This window comes from Acomys minous (genome assembly GCF_964271855.1).
Source record: "Acomys minous genome assembly, chromosome: 17".
Taxonomy (NCBI): domain Eukaryota; kingdom Metazoa; phylum Chordata; class Mammalia; order Rodentia; family Muridae; genus Acomys; species Acomys minous.
Genome location: NC_140500.1, coordinates 71,227,263 through 71,251,236, shown reverse-complemented (window position 1 = coordinate 71,251,236; position 23,974 = coordinate 71,227,263). Strand labels below are relative to the sequence as shown.

The window sequence follows — 23,974 nt, the reverse complement described above, 5'->3', positions numbered from 1 at the left end:
CCCCCCCACACTGGGGGACCCTACTACTGTTGCTTTGTTAAGTGAACATGCTGCCACACTGCCTTCTAAATATTTGTGTTTTCCCTTTAGATCAGTGCTGCATCCAATCTTGGATAGAGAAACTTCTTTTTCCAGTGAGAACCACTCAATGCAGAGACTCCTAGCTGGTCAAAGCGTGGAGAATAAGCAACTGCTGAGTGCTCAGCCATAAATGGGACATCTATCTCAATCCTCACAAGGCTCAGGAAACAAAGGAATTGGGAGCAGAAAGCATGTAAAAGCCAGAGGATGGGAGGAGTGCTGAAGTGTCTTCTGGGCACGATGTGGCTACTGCACTCACAAGCTCACCGCACCTATGGTGCAGACCCAGCCAGTTAGTAACGCCATCATGCATGTGGAGAGGCCCATGAGGCCCCACCCCTAGCCATGAGGCCCCACCCCTAGCCTTGAGGCCCCACCCCTAGCCATGAGGCCCCACCCCTAGCCTTGAGGCCCCACCCCTAGCCATGAGGCCCCACCCCTAGCCATGAGGCCCCACCCCTAGCCATGAGGCCCCACCCCTAGCCTTGAGGCCCCACCCCTAGCCTTGAGGCCCCACCCCTAGCTAAGCAGCTATTTGCTGGAGAAAGAATGCTCTTTTTCTTTGGCGATGTGATCTCTGATAAGTTGGCCATGAGTGTTTAGGCAGTACCAATGGAGCTAGTAAAGAGGAGGAGGAGGAGACTGAAGGTTGGAGGAACTGGTGTTGGGGATGTCCAAGAAAATGGAGTCTGGATGGCTATAATAAAGAATATATATATATATATATACACACAGAGACACATACATACATACATACATACATACATACATACATACATATAATCAAAATATTTTTTAAAAAGAAATTTGTGCAGCTATGGTGGCTCACATCTTTAAATTAATCCCAGCACTCTGATGGCAGAAGCAGGTGGACCTCTGTAGGTTCAAGGCCAGCCTCATCTACTCAGCCAGTTTCAGACCATCCAGGGCCACATAGTGCAACTCTGTCAGAAAGAGAAGAAGGAAGGAAAGAAGGGGCGGGGAGAGGGAAGGAAGGAGAGAGGGAAGACATTTCCAAGTGAGTGTGTGGAGGGATTATATCTAGGTAAAGAGGGGGAACAGATTCCTGCTCTACAGGCAGAGAAGGAAAGGGGAGGGGAAGAGAGATCAGAGTTGCTAGGCAACGGTGTGGCTGGTGGCTGAGAAGCCCAGGCTAAGCACAAGAGGTGGGATCACCAGGGATGGCCTGGGGCTGAGAGTAGGGAAGATGAGCTAGTGTAAGGGAATTTAAATTTAGTAAGGCACCTACAACAGCTCTCTCCCAGCTGGGGGTCCTGAGACTAAGTCATGAGAGCTCAGCCTTAAGGAATCTCAGCGTTCTTTCTCAAACCTAACAAGAATCTAATTGTGGGATCTAATCATGGTTCCATATGCATGAGGCAGCCAGCACTGTTGATCTGGTAGTGGGTATAAAGGCCCCATTTTCTTTTTTCATTGTAAAAACAATTCTGTGGGGGCTAGAGAGATGTTAAGAGCACTGGCTGCTCTTCCAAAGGACCCAGGTTCAGTTCCCAGCAACCACACAGTGGCTCACACCTGTCTGTAGCTCCAGTTCCAGGAGATCTGACAACTTCACACACACAACCAGACATATAGACAATTAGACACCAATGTACGTAAAAACTAATAAATTTTTAAAAATTAAAAAAAAAAAATTCTGTGACAAAGGGGGGGAGAGTCACGTGTGTGAGGATAGGAGCTGGAGGAGATAGCGCAGTGGTCCCCTGCCTGCTGTGTGAGCATGAGTTCAAATCCCTGCACCCAAGTAAAAAGCTGGGTGCGGGCAGCCGGGCATGGTGGCACACACCTATAATCCTAACACTCAGGAGGCAGAGGCAGGTGGATGTCTGTGAGTTCGAGGCCGGCCTGGTCTATGAAGAGAGTTCTAGGACAGCCAGGACTATTACACAAAGAAACCCTGTCTCAAAAAAATAAAAATAAAAAATAAAAATAAAAACCAACAACAACAACAACTGGGCAGGGGCAGCTGGCCCTCACTGAGATCCACTGTCAAGACAAAATAAAACAAAACAAAACAAACAAAAAACAAATGGGCACTGGACAGGAGAAGAACGGCTTCGAAACACATTCCCAGCAGCAGGTACTTTGGCGGGCTCCAAAAAGTTTTCAGCCACGACAGTGTCGCGCTTTGCTGTCTACCTACCACCACAGAGAGTGAGGAGTGTCGCGTGCCTGCCAGCTGTCTGATTTAACCTGCACAGAACAAACCTTCATATCAACACCTGGCTATCAGCAAGCTGCCTCAGAACACAGCCTTCTGGGCCTTACTCCGGATACCAGCCCCACGGCTCCAAGGTTAAAGGAGGAGATGACAGCTGCGACTTCCGCACCGGTGCTGGGTCTCACGTAAAGGCCACTGAAGAGCCTGGAAAACTAATTGCAGAGTGTGTCTTTATATCACAGAGGAGCTTCCACAATTCATAAAAGCCAATTTCCCAGCGGGCCCACAGACAATGCCTATTTTTGGTCACCCCACAGGAGGCCACAGAGCTCCAGTTTGTTCTCTGAAAAATCCTAGAAAATACAAATCTGTGTCAGCATTTGCTCCAGTTTGCAATCCAGTGCTCTATCCTCAGAGTGAAAACGCGTTTCGTGGATATTTGGGAGCAGATTAAAGTAATGGACGGAATATGATTTGACCTGTCTCTCGAAGTCCTAGTTGGGTTCCTAGATTGATATAGTAATTGATGAAGGAAAGATGGCAAGTTTTAAAAAATACTTATTTATTAATGTATATGAGTGCCTTTTCTGCATGTACACCTGCACACCAGTAGAGGGCATCAGATCTCATTATAGATGGTTATGACCCACCATGTGGCTACTGGGAATTGAACTCAGGACCTCTGGAAGAGTAGACAGTGCTCTTAACCTCTGAGCCATCTCTCCAGCCCAGCAAGTTTTTTTTTAATTGGTAGCTTCTTCATGATAACTTTTTAAAAAAGATTTACTTATTTATTATTTATACAGTGTCTTGCCTGCATGTGAGCTTGCACGCCAGAAGAGGACACCAGATCTCAGAATAGGGGGTTGTGATCCACCATGTGATTGCTGGGAATTGAACTCAGGACCTTTGGAAGAGCAGGCTCTTAAACCACTGAGCCATCTCTTCATGGTAACTTTATAGCTTTTCTGTCCTGTCACAGAAAAGAAAATCCTTGTTTTTAGGTTACAAGAGGGTTCTGGTCATGGCTACCACATCTTTACAATCTTCATCACTGACCACATCAGGCATCACGTGTGTAAAACTTCATACAAGAGAATGTTATTGGGATTATAAAAGTTGGAACAAACAGAATTGCTGAGTTTAAAAAAAAAAAAAAGCCTGGGCATTGAAGTGATCCCAAAGTTGAGTTGGTAGCTGGCTGGTCCCTGGGACTTTCTGATTGGTCACCCTAGACAACTCAATGAGACCCTGTCTCAAAGGAGGGCGGGGGTTGATAATAAAGATACCCAACAGCCTCTGGACTGCATACACATGTGCATGGGGTGTGTCCTCCCCCAAGGGCATTGAACAAGCTAGGAACGTGAGTTTGTCCTCATCCCAACCGAGAGCTTCTGAAAAGTAAACAAACAGAAATGACTCCACGCCTAATGTCAAAGTAACAAATGCTTCCCCCTGCAGAGATGGAACAAGACAAGAATGTTTGTCTTTGAGGTCGGCTGGTTGTTGTCAGGAGTTAACTTGTCTTGTTGATGAGCATCAAAGAGCCTCCTTATGGACATGGCTTCAAAGGTGACAAAATAACAACTGGGGAAAATATCCTCGTTCCGCCACTAACAGAATCTGCCTAAAAATGGGCAACTTAGATGCAGGCAGAGTCGACGGCCGCACTCTGCCAAGTCAAGGTAAGCAAGTCCTCAATAGTTCCTGCCCAGCGAACAAGTCTGGCAGAAATATTAGGCCAGAAAGCTGCAGATGATGCTCCAACGTTATACAGTGTATTGGGTGACTGGTCAGGAAGTAAACTGTCTTAAGTCAATTTGTACATTTTGGAAACTGCTAACCCACACTGCTGGTTCACTCAGGAATTTAAGTTTTATTCCTTCTCAGGTCTCTGAGGAGCATTGAAGACAAGATAGTATAGTTTTACAACCAAGTTTACCTGGTTAGGGGACAAGATCGTTTTAGATCAAGATAAAGAAGTTAAGCTATTAGAGTTGAGATAGGATAGATATTGAATCTCATTAGGAAATTTAGACCCAACAAGAGGAAAACCACTTACTTCAAAGGAGACGAATGCAGATGGCCAAGTCACTATGAATGTAACATAGTAACAGTATTCTCATGATTGTCACATGGTTCTCCCTGCTGTATGTAGTTTGTTTTACACATGTGTAATAAAATAAAAGTATATATTAAAAAAAAAAAAGAATTTTTGTCTGTGCTTCTATTACACTGTGCTGGGAATTCTAACCAGAGAAACAAAACAAACAAACAAACAAACAAACACAATAACAACAAAAAACCCTGGAGTGATGGCTCAGCCATTAAAGGCTGGGCTCACAACCAAAACTTAAAAAACAAAAAAACAAAACACCTAAATGTGAGAAATGTTTTATTTGTTGAGAAATCTAGCATATCCTGGGCAGGGGAGATGGCTCAGTGGGTGCTGACCAAACCTGAAGATCTGAGTTCAAGTTCCCAAAACCAATGCTTGGGGCTGGAGAAACAGCTCAGGGGGTGAGGGCGTTTGTTCTTGCAGAGGGCTGCAGCGCAGTTCCCAGAACATCCCTGTAATCTCAGTATTCAGGAAGCTGAACCAAAGGAACCCTAAGACCAGGGCCAGGGCTACAGAGGTGGCGCAGTGGTTAGAGCACTGGCTGCTCTTACAGGGGATGCAGGTTTCAGTTCCCAGCATCCACACGGAGGCTCACAACCATTCCTAACTCCAGTTCCAGGGGATCCAATGGCCTCTTCTGGCCATGCCAGCATGTGGTACATACACATATATGTGGGCAAAACACTCATAACATAAAAAAATAAATAATTTTTTTAAAAAAAGTCCAGGCCAGACATGGTGGCACACACCTTTAATCCCAGCACTTGGGAGGCAGATGCAGGTGGATCTCTGTGAGTTCAAGGCCAGCCTGGTCTACAAAGTGAGTCTAGGGCAGCCAAGGCTGTTATACAGAGAAACCCTGTCTCAAAAAAAAAAAAAAAAAGAATTTCTACTGATCAATAACAACAAAAACATCTGGTTTCATATGTGGTGTAGGGGGCTGGGGTGTAAGTCAGTGGGACATCACCTGTCTACTACACGTGAGGCCCTGGATTCACCCCTCAGCACCTGAAAACGTATGCAGAGAACTCATAAAGATACTTCTCCCCAGATGTTATGCGAATGATCCACATGCATGTTAAATTGCTAATCTCAGAGAAATGCACATCAAAATGGCAAATGTAAACAAGGAGTGGTGGCGTAGGCCTGTAATCCCGGCAGTCTGGGAGGCAGAGGCAGGTAGAACTCTGTGAGTTCGAGGCCAGCCTAGTCTACAAGCGAGCCCAGGGCAGCCGAAGCTACACAGAGAAACCCTGTCTCAAAAAAACAAACAAAAATAGCAAGTAAATAAATAAACAAACAAATAAGTAGGCAAATGTATAGTTTAGAGCCACCATTAGGATGGCAACTGTCCAAAGAGCAAGCATGCACACAAAAATAAATAATAAATAACAGGTGGTTTTGTGACATGGAAAAGTTGGATTTCCCAAGTGCTGGCAGGATTGTATGCAAAGCAAATAAGGAAGTTTCTTTTTAAAAAAAAAAAAATCTACTAAGAGAGCACACAGCCCAGCAATTGCATTGCTGACACAGCTGAAGAGCCAAGAGCTGGCTCTCCAAAGGGTGTTTAAACTCCTGAACTCACAGCAGTGTATGTGCAATGGCCAAAGGTGAAAGCAACATGTGCCGATCAATGAATGGATGGATGATCAAAGCATGGTGTAGGCAGGGAGGAATATTCCTCAGCCTTCCAGAGGAGGAAAACCTTCAGACGTGCTACTAGATAAGCAAACAAGAAGACATTAAGCTAAGTGAAGCAAGACCGTGTGAAAGCGCAGACATCCCACGTAACACTGGTTTCTATGCAGTATCCAAACCCGTCGGGTTTAAAGGCAAAGGGCTGGGATGTGGCTCAGCTCGCGGACTGCTTGCCTTGCATGCACAAAGCCTCGCGTCCATTCTCAAGTGCCACATGAACGGGGCACGATGACGACACAGGCCTGTAATCCCAGCACACAGGAGGACCAAAAGCTCAAATTTGTCGCCAACTACATATCAAGTTTGAAGCCAGCCTGCTCTACGTGGGAGCCTACTTTGTAGGAACAGAGCTGGTAGCAACCCCCAGTACTAGAAAAACAAGGCCCCCACTTCACCCCCCTCACCCCCGCCGTACCCCACACACAAATTCAGAGCAACCGGGGGAACGATGGTTATCAGAGCCTGGGAGAGAGAACAAGGACAGTTTAGTGGGTACAGAGTGTCACTTTCGCAGGATGAAAGCATCCTCGAGATCTATTTCACAACGTGAATATGCTCCGGACCTGGCCGCATAGCAACAGCTCTGATGATCAGTTTTATGTTCTTCGGGGTCTGTGGTGCGGGCATTGTGCCTCACTGTACTACAGAGATGCCTGTTTCACTTTATTTACCGCAGAGGGTGGGGGAAATAGTGTTCTCCAAGAAAAAGGATTTAGCTCAGCTTGTGATCCAGCTGTACAAATGCTGTTCCCTGAGATAACATCAAACCCCCCACGTAGAACAAGTGCTTTGTCTGCGTTTCTTATTCTACATAAACAACATAAAGTACTTAAAAGACATGCGAGGGGCTGCAGAAATGGCTCGGTGGCTAAGAGAGCTTGCTGTGAAATCACGAGGGCCAGAGTTCCGATCCCAGCACACACACAGCAAAGCCGGGCATCTCCAGCACCCCTGTAACCCCAGTTACGACGCTCACAGGGGATCTCTCACTGACATACTAGCCAAGAAAATATGAACTCCACATTCAAAGAGAGACCCCGCCCCACAGGAAGAGACAGGATACCAGGAGACACTTAGCTCTCCCTTTTGGCCACTGTGGCACGAATACAGGTGCACACAATGTGTATGCACTTAGACACATGTGCACATATAAAAATACAAATCTTTTTTTTTTTAACGGAACAGAGAAAGCTGTAAGCCAAGACGCTTTCAGATCCATCAGTGGAAATGTCAAGCGAGTGGTCACAGGGAACCAGGGAAACCTCTGCCATCGGCCTCGGACATGCTCTGGTCACGTCATGAGTGGAGGGAGCTCGGGGTCTGTTGTACACCCTGAATAGATTTACCTAACAGTCACAAGGACGTGAGGCGACACACAGAGCGGGCAATAAATGGCCCCGGAGGAGATAATTTAGCTCTGCATCTCTGACAGTCCAGCTCTCCCTAGCCAGCCAGTCACCCCTGTTGAATGGTTAACGTGCGTACAGCTCTTTTCTGGGAACTTCAGTTCACATGCTTAAAGGGGGCCAAGGTTCAACTCCCTTCAGTTCCCAAGTCCAGATTCATCTGACACCAGTCACCTCCACCACGCTGCTTACATCTCATCCCTGTGTCATCGAAGCTATGTGCCCGAGAGGCCCTGGTGGCCAGGTCGGTGCCATGCCTGTCCTGAGCCTAAGCTTAGTCCCTAAGGTCTAAGGACTGCAGCAGCACAGGCCCTGGTCAAGGTGGCTGTCAAAGCCACCGGGGGACCTACCAAGAGGCAGAAAGAAGCAAAGAAATACCAAGCACAGCCGAACTGTCACTCCTGCTGACATCATCGGCATTGCATGACAGATATGGCACCAGTCTTGCGACTCTCTAACAGTATTAACAAGGTCCTGAGGCCTCTCCTGTCTGTGAGGACCAGCATCTAGCAGTCACACCACTCAAGACCTCATCAGTGGCACAGTGGAGTGCCCAGCCAGCTGAGAAACAGAAATGAAGGGGGCCTGGTGGGCACACACCTGTAACCCAGCACCACATAAGCCTGGTGCTGCGGAGCACACCCGTAAGTCGCAGTACTCAGGAAGTGGAGGCGGGAGCATTACGAGTCTAAGGTCATCCCCAGCTACATTATCAGATTTAAGACCCAGCCTGGGCTACATGAGACCTTGTCTAACAAAACCAAACCAACTAACCAAACAAACAAACAAAAAAATCAAAGCTGGGCAGTGGTGGAGCACTCCTTTAATCCCAGCACTTGGAAGGCAGGGGCGATCAGATCTCTGTGAATTTGAGGCCAGCTTCGAATCTTCAGAGTAAGTTCCAGACTCGAGAGGCAGAGGCAGGTGGATCGCTGTGAGTTCAAGGCCAGCCTGGTCTACAAAGTGAGTCCAGGATGGCCAAGATAACATAGAGAAACATTGTCTTGAAAAATCAAAAACAAAACATAGTAAGTTCCAGGACAACCAGGGCTACACATAGAAACCCTGTCTCGGGGTGGGGGTGGGGCATGGGGGACTAACGACAGCAAAAAGCAGATCTCATCACTTTGGGAAGAAGGCCCTTTCGTAGCCTTCCCTGGGGTGAGGTTTAACTAGAGTTGGCAGGCTGTGGTGGCCTTGAGGCCAACAGTACTGACTCCTTGAGCCACTTGCAGTGGGCCACTTTACCATCACGTGTTCAACCACTTACTTTTATCATGGGACTAGCTCCCGCCCTGCCCAGGCTGTGGGGACTGGAGCACTTCCTAGGGAGACTCATTAGGGTAAAGCTGTGGCAGGACTCAGATAGGAGGCTCCTGATGGCCCGGGGCAGTAGTGTCCTACTGTCTGTTCCTCCACTCTTAACAGCATCTGCCCTGGGCAAAGCCGTGAGCTTTTTCTCTCTAGGGCCCAGCCAGGTGTGTGCACATAGCCTAAGAGCACTACAGCCTCAGATGACCACGTGTCCTAAACTCAGCTGAACCCCATCTCATGCCCAGGAAGGGTGGCTAGGGGGTATGAGCATCTGCTTCTGAGGACAGCTACCTGAGAGCCCCAGGGACACAGAAATCTCAGCCCCAGGTCCCCTGCCTCAGCTTCACAGGACACGTTATTATCTTGTTCTGTCTAAATGCTCCTCCCAGAAGCACCAACTATGAGTCTATAGAATCAGAGGATTTTTTTAAAAAAAGATTTGTTTATTTATTATGTATACAGTGCACATCAGATCACATTGTAGATGATTATGAGCCACCATGTGGTTGCTGGGAATTGAACTCAGGACCTCTGGAAGAGCAGTCAGTGCTCTTAACCTCTGAGCCATTTCTCCAGCCCCAGAGGATTTTTTTAAAGGAGGGAGTGGGAGGTAGGTGGCCTCAGGAGCACCCTGAGTGTGCCCTTCCGGCCCTTACCCTGCATCAAGAGCCAGGCAGGAAGCACTCAAGGGCATTACGTAAGAGCAGAGGATAGAGAAGCTGGGGGTGGGGCTGGAGAGGTCTATGCTGACCCCACTCAGCACCCCTTGCACAGTCCAGAGAGCTAGCACCAAGCAAGACCCCTTGTCTGGAGATGAACAGAGAGTCAGACTGAGGGGGCTAGGAAGGGGGGCAGAGGAAAGGACTGGAAATGCACATTGGCTTGCACAGGGGAGGCGGCCAGGAGCGGCCCTGCCGAGAAGACCTGGGAATCAAACACCTAGAGGGCTCTCCAGACGCAGGCAAACACTGAGGTCAGCCTGCTCCCACGGAGTCCAGCCCCCAGGTCCTCTCCCCCACTATAAGAGCCCCTGCCCCGAGTAGAGTGAGTGCTAAGCAGTAGGCAGCCATGGCCAAGTCACAACTACTGCAGTGGCTGCTGCTACTGCCGACACTCTGCAGCTCAGGTGCAGGTGAGTCTCCCAGCCTCCCTCCCCAGGCATCTCCACCATGGCTGAGCCAGAAGACCCCAGTCTGCACATAATCCTGAACTTAAGACAAGTTAGCTGAGGCCCAGAGAGGCCCTGGGGGCTTCTCCAAGGTCACTGGAGCAGGAGAACTCAGAGCTGCCTGGCATGAGTAATGGTCACTCTTTGCAATGAAACTGGGTTGGAGGTGGGGGGGGCGGGGTATAGGGAGGGTGCCAAGTGCACGCTGGATCCTGACGAACGGTGCTCTGACCCCAACTGTAGCTGCTGGGTCAGCCTCGTCCCCAGATTGTGCACAAGGCCCTAAATTCTGGTGCCAAAACCTGGAGCAAGCGGTACAGTGCAGAGCCCTGGGGCACTGCCTACAGGAAGTCTGGGGACACGTAGGAGCTGTGAGTATCACCCAAGGGGGCCGCTGGAAATCTGGAAATAAGAAATCAGGGTGGGTTCTGAAAAGTGGGAGTTCCCACAGGGGCTGGGGTGGAGTGGAACCACGGGACGGTACAGTATGATGTAAGATGGTGGGCACAGTGGGATGGAATGAAACAGATGGGACGAATAGGATGAGACAGGATGACAAAGCGTGGGATGAAGCAGTGAGCTGGATAAGGTGTGGGTAAGATGCGATGAGCCTGGATAAAATGGACGGGATGAAACGTATAGGGTGGGGCAGAGCAGATGGATGGATCTAATGGGACGGAGGGAATGGGATGGAACTTGCACTACGGGATGAGATGGGACGCTGGGTAGATACCTGTGCCTTAGAGGGACCAGTCAAGCTGGGTCTGAGAAAGCCTCACCCGCCGGAGGCAGGACCGTGCTCCAACTCATTTGCCCGACTTGAGACCCTTTTTCCAGAATGACCTGTGCCAAGAGTGTGAAGATATTGTCCACCTCCTCACAAAGATGGCCAAAGAAGACATTTTTCAGGTAATAGGAACCAGCCCCTTGTTTAAGGAACAAGGGACGAGGTTGCCAAGGAGAAGGAACAAGCTCCCCAGAAGGGTATTTCCAGGCTGTGAGGCCTCCACACTCCTCCAGCCACACAAGAGCAGACTCATAAAACTGAACTTAGGGGATGGAAAGATGGCTCAGTGGCTAAGAGCACAGACTCCTCTCAAAAGACCTGAGTTTGGTTCCCAGCACCCACATCAGACAGCTCACAACTACTTGGCTCTGGTGGAGGCAGACCTCAGAAACCCCGGGCCAACCTTGCCCTCTCTGCCCTCCCAGGACACAGTCCGGAAGTTCCTGGAGCAAGAGTGTGACATCCTTCCCTTGAAGCTGCTTGTGCCCCGGTGTCGCCAAGTGCTTGATGTCTACCTGCCCATGGTTATCGACTATTTCCAAAGCCAGATTGTGAGGACCCAGCCCTGACTGCCACACTTGCCACACAGCACTCTCTCTCTCTCTCTCTCTCTCTCTCTCTCTCTCTCTCTCACACACACACACACACACACACACACACACGCATGCACACACACTACAAATAGACACACATGCAGCACTCAACTAGATACATACACAACACCCACACATACACCATTCAATCATACACACACACAACACCCAGTCACAAAAACAGCACACACACACATACACACAGAGACACAGCACACACAAACACACACACAATCAGCACACATACATAGACACACATAGCACACACATAGACATACACAGAGACACCCCCCCCAAATAAACACATATGGAACATTCAACCAAATACATACACAGCACCCGCATAGCCATACGCAAAAATGCTCATATCCATAACACACACACACACATAGACAATTCAATGAGATACACGCACAGAATCCCAGACACACACACAGCATACTGACATAGACCCATACACAGCACACACATACATAAACACACACGGCACACAGACTCACACACAGCACACACATCTACACAGCACACACACATACACAGACTAACACATAGCATACACACACAGACCCACACACAGCACACACACACAGACTCACACACAGCACATACACACAGACTAACACATAGCATACACACACAGCACCCACATGCACACAGCACCCACATACACACCGCACACACACAGACTCACACAGAGCACATACATCCAGACTAACACATAGCATACACATACCAACCCACACACAGCACACATGTACACATAGCACGCGCGCACGTGCACACACACACACACACACACACACACACAAACACACACACACACACACACTTCCCACTACAGCCACAGGAAACTCAGTTCCTTCACCCAGACACCCAGATCAGAGCTTGAGCTGCAGATTCAATGCCCTCTGTCCCTCCCGTCCACATTCTATTTATTCCCACACAGTGTGCTCACATGGATCCACACTTTCCCAGACACCTGCCCCAAGGCCCTACATGACCCCATCGCTGTCCTTATCCCCTCCATAAAGCCCTAAGATGTGCCACTTCACCCAGCCTGCTCCCCATAATTTCAGGCTCAAAGGCTGTGGCCCTTGTCCCTGAGCATGAACCTGGGTGGTGGCGGGGGTTCCCTCCTAATCCTAAAAGCCCTTACCCATTCTGTGCCCCAGAACCCCAAAGCCATCTGCAGTCATGTGGGCCTGTGCCCACTTGGACAGCCGAAGCCAGAGCAGAAGCCAGGCATGGTGGACGCCACTCCAGACCTTCTGCTGAACAAGCCGGTCCTCCCCGTGCTGCCAGGAGCTCTCCTGGCAAGGCCTGGGCTACACACACAGGTGAGCCAGCCCTCCCCCATGCCAACCCCCCAACAGCAGCAGCTTCTGGGGAATCCAGAAAGCTAAAGTGGCCATTGAGGGGCAGAGCTGCAAAGAGACAAAAAGACCAGGCGGAACTTGAATTAGGAGGCAGGACCTTGGATGGTGAGATGACCCAGGCAGGGCCGAGGTGGTACCTCCAGCCTCAACCCCACCTCACCCGCTTCCTTCCTTAGGATCTCTCTGAGCAGCAGCTCCCCATCCCTCTGCCCTTCTGCTGGCTTTGCAGGACTCTGATCAAGCGGGTCCAAGCTGTGATTCCCAAGGTAAGGATTCAGTGTTCAGAGCCACACGGAGCTCAGGGGGCCCCCAGTAGCTGCACCTTCCCTCACCTCGGCACGCCAAGAAGGCCGTGGGGAGTTAGGAGACATTGCTCCTACCCAAGGCTCAGGCACGGGAGGTTAGGTCAAAGCCAGCCCTCTCCCCATCCAAAGGCTGAGATGCCTGCTCTAGTTCCCACTGTAGGAAAAATGCATGAATGCTCTGCCATACTCTCCATGCCTCTGTCTTCCAAAGCCCAGAGTAGCTTCTCAAAGTGGCCCTGGCAGCCCAGGCTTGACCTGCCCACAGTTGGTCATACCCTGTTGACACTGCTGGGGGCCTGAAGGCCATGTTGGTCAATAAGACTCACAACAGGAGCCGGGTGCAGTGGTGCCGGCCTGTAATCCCTACACTCAGGGAGGCAGAGGCAGGTGGATCGATGTGAGTTCGAGGCCAGGACAGCCAAAGCTGCACAGAGAAAACCTGCCTCGGAAAACAAAACAAAACAAACAAACAAACAACAACAACAAGACTCACAACAGGCCACGCATTTCAGCCTTTCTGAAGCCTGTGTTGTGGAAGGAACTCGCAGATTATAGAGCTTCCAGAACTCAAGTAAAATGATGAGAGTTAGGTAGGCCAGGGAGAGACTCTGAAGGAGTAAAAATTAAGCCAAGATCTGTGAGAAAATAAGACCAAGGATGTCCATCAATAATTAAAAAAAAAAGATCTCAGGGAGCTAGGATGGCTCCTGGCTAAATGGCCCTTTAAGTAAAGTCCATGCTGAGCCTGAGCTCAGGGCCTTAGCACACACATAAAAAGTTGGGGATAGCAATGAACACTTGTAATCATACATGCCGGGAGGCAGAAATAGGTGGTAGGTCCCTGGACCTTGCTGGCCAGCTAACCAAATGGATGAGCTTCCGGTTTAGTGAGAGACATTGTCTCAAAAAAACAAAAACAAAAATAAACAAACAACAACAAAAAACCCAACAGCATGGAGGGGCTGGAGATTTGGCTCGACAGTCGAGAGCACTTGTCACTTTTCCAGATGACCCAAGCTGGATTCCCAGCGCCCCTGTCAGAGAACACACAACCACCTGTAACTCCAGCTCTGGGGAATCTAACACCCTCTTGTGGCACCATGGGTACCTGTGCAAAAGTGGCATATGTATACTCAGATACACACAAATACATAAATAAAAATAAGTCTTTAAAAAGAGGGGGAGTGACTAAGGATGACACTCAACATTGTCCTCTGGCCTCAACATACCTGCACACACGTGTACATATACATGCAAAAAAAACAAAAACCACAACCCCAGCCACATCAGTCTGCACATCACTGAAGACCAAATCCAGGACCAAAAAATCATGATCAAGAGAGACGATGTGTGGACAGATGGAGACAGCCTCAGAAGAGCCGAGAGAGAACAGCCAGTGAAGTAGAAGACAGTGCAGGACGGTAATGTGTTGCCAGGGAAACCAAGAGAGCACGGGTGTTCGATTGATCAGAAGGCTGCTGAACCATCAGGCAGGATGAGAGTTGGGCGGGCGATACAGACGTGTCCCAGAAAGGGGAGCAGGCACGGCAAGGCTTCCTAAGGTCAGAAGCCATTCCAGCATGTTCTCCAGTCAGCAGAGGATAAGGGCGAGGGGAGGCAGGGATGGGGGTACCCAGGGGTGAAGCCCATTTTACCAGTGAACATCTTGGTCATTGACTACAATGACTGTTGACTTGTGTCACCATAATGGAGGACAGCCAAGTGTGGGCCGATGATAACCGATAGGTGCCTTAAGTGCCACAACTGGGAGGTATCACACGCCACGGTGTCCATACTCTGAGCCTTCCTCCTGCCTCAACCTCCTGGCACTGGGGGGGGGGGGGGGGTTGCAGGGGGGGGCCAGGGGGGGCAGCTTGTCACATGGAATGGGTAAAGATGTAAAGAAAAAAGCCGCACACCTGTGACCATGGTCACCCTTCAGCTTAGAGCTCGTTTGCAATTGGAGTGAGGTGCTGGCTTTCCCAGGGGTTCCTAATGCCAAGGATGTGTCAACTATAGGGGGCACTGGAAGGAACTGTCTGTCTTCCTGATGGATGACCATGGGAAAATAGGGTGGCCCTGGGTCAGGAAATGGGCTTTGCATTCTAGATTTAGGCAAGGCTGCTAGAAGCTGTGGCCTTGCTGCCCATTTTAAGTCACTCTAAAGCCTTTAGAGTCAGATCTGGGTCTGGGTTCAACTGCTGACCCTCTCAATGACTCCAGTGAGTCACCTGACGTCATTTTGCTTTGTTTTTCGAGACAAGGTTTCTCTATATAGCTCTGGCTGTCCTGGAACTCAGACAGTAGACCAGGCTGGCCTCGAACTCATAGAGCTCCACCTGCCTCTGCCTCCCAAGTGCTGGGCTTTAAAGGTGTGCGCCACCACTGCCCAGCTCCACCCTGCTATCTTGTATGCTCAGTGGCCTGTGGACAGCACTGTTCTCCTTCTTAGAAGGGAGAAAGGGGGTGTGTCTGCGGTACCCACTCAGATGGGCACAAGTGAACCCGTGCAGAGGAAGGTCCCAAGCTGTCCTTTCTCCACCTCCACCCCAGGGTGTGCTGGCCGTGGCTGTGTCCCAGGTGTGCCACGTGGTACCCCTGGTGGTGGGTGGCATCTGCCAGTGCCTGGCTGAACGCTACACAGTACTCCTGCTAGATGCACTGCTGGGCCGTGTGGTGCCCCAGCTAGTCTGTGGCCTTGTTCTCCGATGTTCCACCGAGGATGCCGTTGGCCCAGGTAAGCCTGCTGCCTCGCCCCCTGCTACCCTCTTTCTTTGCTTCTCTCCCCAACTCCTATCCTTACAGTGCACATGTGGGGAGTGAGGGAACACGGACAAGGTGAGGGATAAGAACCAAGACTTTTTTTTTTTTTTTTTTTTTTTGGTTTTTTGAAACAGGGTTTCTCTGTGTAGCCTTGGCTGTCCTGGACTCGCTTTATAGACCAGGCTGACCTTGAACTCACATCGGTCCTCCTGCCTCTGGCTCCCAAGTGCTGGGATTAAAGGTGTGCGCCACCACGCCCAGCCCAAGACTAATTTTTAACTATTTGTTTATATGGGCATGAGTGCTTTGGTTCCCACAGAGCCCATAAAAAGATGTTGAACCCTCTAGGATTGGAATAACTGACAGTTGTGAGCCACAAGTGGGTTCTGGGAATTGAACCACAGTCCTCTGGAAGAGCAGCCAGTGCTCTTAAGCAATGAACCATCTCTCCAGCCCCAGAACCAACATTTGTATAAGACAGGCCTGGGGAAGGATTGAAAACAGTCTGACTACACAGCATGGGCTGGCCTGAAGCTTGGAGCGATCCTCCTGCCTCAGCCTCTCAAGCGCTTGCATGACAAGGTATGTGCTTTCCTGCTCAGCTGGACAATTTCGACTATTTCCTCTTTAGCCCTCCCTGCTCTGGAGCCTCTGATAGAAGAATGGCCGCTACAGGATACCGAGTGCCGTTTCTGCAAGTCTGTGATCAGCCAGGCCCGGAACACCAGCGAACAGGCTATGCCACAGGCCATGCGCCAGGCCTGCCTTCGCTTCTGGCTGGACAGGCAAAAGGTGGGTGGGCACACAGGTAGGACTTACGGCCTGTGTGTGGTGGGGGCTGAGCCGGGAGAGGCTTTGTAGCCAGAGACACACAGGATGCTGGACTGGAGCCCAGCCAGGTAGACAGGATGTGGGTCAGGAAATGATGGGATTGTCACAGCTGTAACTAGGAGACATTGTTAGGCCCAGGGCTTTGGGCTGTGGAGCACCAGCGTGCCTTCTTCATGGACTAAGTACAAGAAAAGTGTTGTTAGTGCTGGAGAGATGGCTCAGAGGTTAAGAGCACTGCCTGCTCCTCCGAAGGTCCTGAGTTCAATTCCCAGCAACTACATGATGGTTCACAACCATCTATGATTGAATCTGGTGCTCTCTTCTGGCCTGCAGGTGTAACATGCAGGCAGAATACTGTATATTGAATAAATAAATCTTTTTTTTTTTAAAGTATTGTTAGTCCCAGTAGGAAAGGGCCATGCTGTCCTTTTCTTGGCTCCACTCAATGGTGTGTTTGCCACACTGTGCCTTTGGTATGCCACATCTTATGGCCATGATGGGTAGCATTTGACAGTACCAGAAAATGAGCAAGCCAGGGCCGGCTGGAGCAGGAAAAGAACTTAGCCTTCTCCCAGGATCCTGTCCTGCCCCACTCTGCTCACTCTGTGACTCAACTGGGAGAAGAAGTCCACCTGCAGCAGAGACCTAAACACTGGGTATGGTGCTGCTAGCCCGTAACCCTAGCATTTGAAAGGCTGAGGAAGGAGAATTGGGAGTTCAAAGCCAGCCTCAGCTATATAAGTAATGAGTTCAGGGTCAGCCTGGCCCTACATGAGACCCTGTCTGGGGAAAGGAGACAAAGAACAGAAAAAGGACAAGAGGAAAGAGGGGAAGGACTGGGCAAAATGGTTCCCTAGCACGGCCGCCAAGCTGATGACCTAAGTATGGTCCCTGGGATCCATATGGTTAAAGGAAAGAATCAACTCCTGTAAGCTGTCCTGGCCACACAGTGTATGTGTGAGTACACACACACACACACACACAGAGAGAGAGAGAGAGAGAGAGAGAGAGAGAGAGAGAGAGAGAGAGAGAGAGAGAGAGAGAGAGAGAAATAAAAGGTAATTTTTGTTTTTCTTTTTTAAAATTTATTTATTTTTATTGTATGTGCATTGGTGTTTTGCCTGCATGTATGTCTGAGTGAGGATGTCAGATCTTGGAGTTACAGAGAGTTGTAAGCTGTCATGTGGGTGCTGGGAATTGAACCCGGGTCCTTTGGAAGAGCAGTCAGTGCTCTTAACCACTGAGCTATCTCTCCAGCTCTTTGTTTGTTTTTCAAGACAAGGTTTCTCTATGTAGCCTTGCATGTCCTGGACCCACTTTGTAGACCAGGCTGGCCTCGAACTCACAGAAATCCACCTGCCTCTGTCTCCCCTAGTGTTGGGATTACAGGCGTGCACCACTGCACCCAGCTAACAAAACCAGGCTGTGGTAGTACACACCACAAATAGGTCAGCTGAATTCAAGGTCAGCCTGGTATACAGTACAGTGTGAGTTCCAGGACAGCCAGGGCTACACATAGAAACGCTGTCTTGAAATTCTCTCACCCCTCAAAAAAACAAACAAAAAACCCTGAAATTGTAAGCGTATGATAAATTCCCTCACTAAGGTGGAAAAGAACTTTTCTTTTGTTTTTTGAGACAGGGTTTCTCTGTGTAACAGCCTTGGCTGTCCTGGACTTGCTTTGTAGAACAGGCTGGCCTCGAACTCACAGTGATCCACCTGCCTCTGCCTCCTGAATGCTGGGATTAAGGCACGAGTCACCACGCCTGGCTGAAAAAGACTTTCTTTAGAGAGAGGGTCTCATGTACCTTAAAGTGATCTTGAACTTCTGGCCGTCCTGTCTCCACCTCCTTTATAATGAAACCGTAGGGATGCACCAGGATGCTCAGTTTCACGTGGCTCGGGAAGTTTAAACTGAAGGTTTCATGCACGCTAGGCAAACATATGATGCTGTGAGCAAGCCAGCTGGTTGCTTCCATCAGCCAGCTCTAACACCCTGGCTTCCCCCACAGAAACCTGTTTCAGCCCGCCAAGCTTAGGTGCAGTCCTTTTTTGAAACTTATTTCATGTGTATGTGTTTTGCATGTATGTATATATAGGCACCATGTGTGTGCAGTGCCCAGGGAGGTCAGAAGATTCCCTGGAACTAGAGTTAGGCGTCATTAGGGTCCTCCAAAAGAGCAGCAAGGGCCTAAATACTGAGCCATCTCTCCAACCCTTATGGACTGAGTCTTTTTGTTGTTGTTTTCGAGACAGGGTTTCTCTATGTATCCTTGGCTCCCCTAGACTCACTTTGTAGACCAGGCTGGCTTCAAATTCACAGCCTGCCTCTACCTCCCGAGTGTTGGGATTAAAGGCATGCGGCGCTACACCCTGCTATTCAGAGTCTTAGTGGTCAGCACTGACAGACAAGATACACACACAGTCACGAGTGGCGTGGACAAGGAAGGTGGAATGCCAGGGCTCCAAGACAGGTAAGTCGGCTGTAAACAGGCTCCTACACCTTGTATGTTTCTCTTTCCTCAGTGTGAGCAGTTTGTGGAACAGCACACGCCCCAGCTGCTGGCCCTGGTGCCCAGGAGCCGGGATGCCCACACCACCTGCCAGGTATGCCCACCTCTTCAGCTGACCCCAGGACTTCCCTCTGCTCCCACGGCCCCACCCTCATGGTCCATGATCCTCAGGGGCCCCATCTCTTGGATGCAGGCCGCCTAGGGTGTAGAAGTGTGCCCATAGAACAGGCTTCAGTCTCAGAGCGGCAAAGAACACAATGGGATGGGCAGCTGGGGCTGTGGGTTAATGGTCATTATGGGATGTGGTTGTGTTCAGTGGTGGAGCTATAATATAGGGTGGGGGTCCTGCTTCCTTGTCTTGAAGTCCCAGAGGCCCGTGGCTTGGAGAGTGGCAACGGGGTCTTGAAGGTCACATCGAGTGCCCGCTGGGCAGCAGGTGAAGTGAGAGTTGTCTCCATACCCAAGGGTTAGAGTAGAAAGCTAAGGCCCGGTGCTGTCTCTGGCAGGCCCTGGGAGCGTGTGAGGCCCCAGCCAGCGCTCTGCAGTGCTTCCAAACCCCGCGCCTCTGAGGAAAACTCGGTCTCCAGGTGAGTCCCAGGCCCTGGGAGGAGATACGGGTCTTTGCTTGCTAAGGTTTGGGAGTAGGTCCTCCTGCCCCCTTCTGTGGACTGTGTCATCCCACTACCTCTCCCAGGCACAGCTCCAGCTCCCAAGGTTCTAAGCGGTTCCATCAGGAAAGACTTTTTTGGGGACCCACTGTCACTCTCTGCCCTCCTCACCCCATCCAGCTCTATCTAAGTTTCTATCCAAGACCTCCTCAAATCTGGGCTGCCTGACCACAACCGTCGGTCTCTTAAGTGACCTGGACAGTAAACTGGGTCTAGGTGACAACGTACCAAAGCTAGCACTCAGTGCCTGTGATGGGGCCCTGCTGATGTATACAGCTGGTCCACCACTTCCAATGTGAGAAAGGACCCCAGCGTGTCACAGCCACTGTGGGCAGGGAGCACAACTCAGTGAGTTTCTCAGGGACCAATTTAATGTGCTCTTTCCTCCCCATCAAGTGCATCTGGGCACCTGGAGTGAGGGAGTCACCTTTCCCTGGCTCTCAGAGCTCCAGTCAGGCCTGCTGAGGCAGAAGAGTGAGAGGCGGCCTGAGCTCTGGGTCCAACTCTGCAATCTGGGCAGTGGGTTCCCAGACAAAACGCACAGGCTCCTCTTGATATGTCACTAGACGAGCTGCAGGTGGCCCAGTGAAGGGGCTCTGGCATTTCTGAACTGTCACCATCACAGCCAGCCTCCCTTCCCACCACTCTCCCTGAAAAGGACCTTACCCCCCACCCTGACCCTACTTCCTTCCTCAGGGTACCTTATACCAAAGGACCACAAGCCTCGGCTTGCACCCTCAGCCCTGTGTCGACATGAATGTCCCAGGCCAACCACAGCCCAACACCAGAGTTGTTTCTGTCTCCTCTGGGAATGAGGTGCAGCAGGCCCACGTCTTCTGGAAGCCTTCAGAAGGGGCTTCAGGGCTTTACCCACACCAGAGCGAAGCCCAGTCCAACAGCTCCCACAGCTCCCCAGGGACCAAGAAGCTCCATCATAGCTCCAAGAAGACAGCAGGGAGGAGCTGGGGGTGGCTAACCCCTTGCTAACCCTTGTATGAAAGTCAAACTTCACAAGAATAAAAAAATGGGAACATGAAGTATTATTTTAAGGCTCGGTGGCATGGCACTTTCCAAGCATGCCAAAAACCTGGGTTAGATCCCCAGCACCAAAAAAAGAGTTTAAAGGTGATGTGATGGTCGGGTGGTGGTGGTGCACACCTTTAATCCCAGCACTTGGGAAGCAGAGGCAGGAGGATCGCTGTGAGTTCAAGGCCAGCCTGGTCTACAAAGTGAGTCCAGGACAGCCAGGGCTACACAGAGAAACCCTGTCTCGAAGGAAAAAAAAAAGGTGATGTGATGGCTCTCACCTACACCTCAGATCTTGGGAGACCAGTGAAAGGATTGTGAGCGTTTAAGGCCAGCCTGAGATACAGATCTTTCTGTCAAAAGTAAAATGGGGAAAAAGGCACTATATGAAATCCTCAGCACACACTTTTTCAAAACAGAGAATTTAAAGATCAGGAAGGGCTGGCACCATGCTTCACTACGTGAAGGTGAACACCAAGGCTGAGCGCTGAACTGGAGTCCCAGGACCCACATGGGAGAAGGAGAGAACCAACTTCTAGTTGTCCTTTGACTACCACATGTGGCCCTCACATGCACACATGCACACATACATATGTACATATAAACAAACATACTCTGGCCAGTATGGTTCCATATCTGAGGTGTTCTTCTGAGATAAAAAGGGTTTCTAGACTGAGGGATAGTTCAATGGTCGAGCACTGGCCTAACATGCTTGGGACCCTGGGCTTCATCCCAGCACTGAAAATCAGTGGGAGAGGGGAGAGAGTTTCCTGTCTTTTTGTAAATCCCGAGGGTGACTGCATGTCTGCCACCATTACATAAGACCAGTTAGGACTGTGCATTCCAAGGACCTGTTCCCATGTTAACACAACGCCTGAGTCACAGATAGCAGAGTCCTGTCCTCTTGTGCAACGGAGAATAAAACCCTTAACAAGCCTAATGAGGAATGGAAAACAAGAGGCTGGTTTAAAAACAGGAGGGTATTTAATCCCTTTCAAAAGTCCCATGAGTAGATGAGGAGGACTCTAGGAAAACCATCTACCTACAGCAGACAGAAGGACACTCCTGGCTTCACTTTATTCCTAGAATCTCAAGACTGGATATTTCCAAGGAATGATCTGTTCTTCGATATTTGCAGCAATTAGACAAGGCATCCATCTGAAAGCGTTCTGCCTGCTGATGCTGAAAGGGAAGGAGTATCAACCGCAGCACTGCAGAGAACAGCTGGAAACATGGGGCAGACAGACGCCTTGATGGCGATGCAGCCAGAACTCACTGAAACTGGGTGGGGCAGGAATCTTCCAGTCAGTCCATGTTCAGCTACCAGCCTCAGCATTTTTATTTACCATCTTCAGCCAAAGCCCGTGGGAGCAACACCCCCAGATAAGGCGCTCAGGCCCCCTGCTGGTTGGTTTCATCATTATCTCGCCTCTTCCAAATCTGTCAGGAATGAAATCAGTACTGAGCTTTTGGGCCAGTCATAAGAAACTGTTCTGCACCAGGCAACAGATGACACGACACCCCACTGACACGTGTGCTCCAGTCTCCAAAGGCAATTCATACCCTTCCAGAATACGCTTTCATTCCATTTTCATTTTTCCACCCACCCTCAACTTTTCTTCCATTTTAAAAAAAGATTAATTTACTGCTTAATGTGTATGAGTACATGTATGTGTGTACATGTGCATCTCCAGTGTGCACAAAGATCAGAAGCAGCTTTGGATCTTCTGGAACTAAAGTTACAGATCTCTGCTGAACTCAGCAAGGCTACAGATACACTTTTCCTCTCTGAAAACCTAACTGATTTCTGGAGCCACATAATCTGGTCCCTCAGAGTCTTGGAGCACCAGAGCCTGCGAGCACAACTCTACATCAGCTCCACTTCCTGCCGGCCCACACCCACCTGAATGTACGCCTCAGACAGCGTGATCATCTGGGGCAGGATGTCGGTCACCTGGAGGTCTTGTAACTCATACCACTTGCCAGTCCCCTGCACAAAACACAAAGCGGTGGGTTAACCCGCTCTCCAAGACCAGAGGTGTAAAGTGCCCAGGGCCAGAGACAGAAGCAGCAGAACGGCACTAAACATCCACCCGGGCCGGAAGGATGGTTCATGATCTTGGCAAGACTTGAGCCAATCGACAGTTCACGCAGCCTCAGTTCCTGTGGAGTACTTGAAGCACAATTACGTCCCAAACACCTTGCTTCCCTTTGTGTTGTGTATGTGTCAGGGTGTCCTCGTAGAGCCCAGTCTAACACCAGATTTTTCTCTTTAGCCTAGAACGTTGGATCCAGGAAGAGACTGATGGCGTTAGACGTGCGTGCCACAACACCCAGTTTATGTGGTGCCTGGAACCAAACCTAAGGTTTGGTACAAGCTGGACACCCTATCGCTTGAGCTACACCCCCAGACCTGCTTCTTCACACTTAACGGGGACTTTAGTTGGCCACTCAAGAGGAAACGGAGAAACCCCTCCAATGTCAAATGCCTTTTTTCCTATCCGGAAATGGTAAATCTGACAAACCCTTAACAAAGTACATGAAGCTATCTGCTAAGAACCTAAAAGTAGCAGGGCAGCGGTGGTCACTGTAAGTCAGAGGCAGGCAGATCGCTGTTAGTTCAAGGCCAGGCTGGTCTATAAAGCAAGCGGCTACATAGAGAAACCCTGTCTCAAAACAAAAACAAAAACTAAAGAATAAAGTAAGGCACCTTGGTGGCCACCGGCCAGCACCTACAGATCCCCCAGCCTGTAAGCCAGTCATGCCAACACGGCTGAGCCACCTCACTGGGTGCAGCCAGGAGCCTGGGAAGGGCTTCTGGACTAACACGGCACCAGACAAAAGTCTAACAAATTAAAACCCGTGATGATAGGATACAGATGTTGCATATATTTCAGAAAGCCTGAAGCTCAAAATGCAGGGACTACAGAGAAAGTGCAGGCCTACATAAGCAAGTCCCTTTCTGGTTCTGAGATTAATTAAGAACGTGGGCTTGCCTGTCTTGGTGGCGTACACCTTTAATCCTAGCACTCAGGAGGCAGAGGCAGGTGGATCGCTGTGAGTTCCAGGCCAGCCTGGTCTACAAAGTGAGTCCAGGACAGCCAGAGCTGTTACACCAGAAACCCTGTCTCGAAAAACAAACAA

The 23,974-nt window shown here is 49.9% G+C and overlaps 2 protein-coding genes and 1 pseudogene across 6 annotated transcripts in view; 2 read left to right on the top strand and 1 right to left on the bottom strand.

Moving 5' to 3' along the window:
• The first annotated feature begins 2,150 nt into the window (after nucleotides 1–2,150).
• Nucleotides 2,151–2,717, top strand: LOC311588800 (S-formylglutathione hydrolase-like; annotated as a pseudogene). Its single transcript has one exon. The product of its transcript is annotated as an S-formylglutathione hydrolase-like (transcript).
• Nucleotides 2,718–9,777: 7,060 nt separating this feature from the next.
• SFTPB (surfactant protein B) lies at nucleotides 9,778–23,922 on the top strand. Of its 4 annotated transcripts, none has more exons than XM_084766901.1 (11): nucleotides 9,778–9,932; nucleotides 10,224–10,339; nucleotides 10,806–10,877; nucleotides 11,181–11,306; nucleotides 12,521–12,685; nucleotides 12,901–12,990; nucleotides 15,583–15,766; nucleotides 16,424–16,584; nucleotides 19,150–19,230; nucleotides 19,643–19,723; nucleotides 20,501–20,847. In XM_084766901.1, exons 1-10 carry the CDS (start codon nucleotides 9,869–9,871, stop codon nucleotides 19,703–19,705), a joined length of 1,122 nt encoding a protein of 373 aa, XP_084623027.1. In that variant the 5' UTR covers nucleotides 9,778–9,868; the 3' UTR covers nucleotides 19,706–19,723; nucleotides 20,501–20,847. The 4 variants fall into 4 exon arrangements, with proteins under 4 accessions (XP_084623027.1, XP_084623026.1, XP_084623028.1 ...); XM_084766900.1 differs by lacking the exon at nucleotides 20,501–20,847 and adding an exon at nucleotides 23,107–23,922 and having other exon boundaries at nucleotides 9,780–9,932; nucleotides 10,212–10,339; XM_084766902.1 differs by having other exon boundaries at nucleotides 9,780–9,932; nucleotides 10,212–10,339; nucleotides 15,652–15,766.
• The window catches only part of USP39 (ubiquitin specific peptidase 39), a 31,654-nt gene continuing 29,475 nt past the window's right edge, over nucleotides 21,796–23,974 (bottom strand). The window contains exons 12-13 of the mRNA XM_084766887.1: nucleotides 22,734–22,820; nucleotides 21,796–22,270 (exon numbers count right to left, since the gene is read on the bottom strand). Of these exons, the coding sequence (XP_084623013.1) occupies nucleotides 22,223–22,270; nucleotides 22,734–22,820 (135 nt within the window). The 3' untranslated portion in view covers nucleotides 21,796–22,222. The remainder of the gene's footprint in view (nucleotides 22,271–22,733; nucleotides 22,821–23,974) is intronic.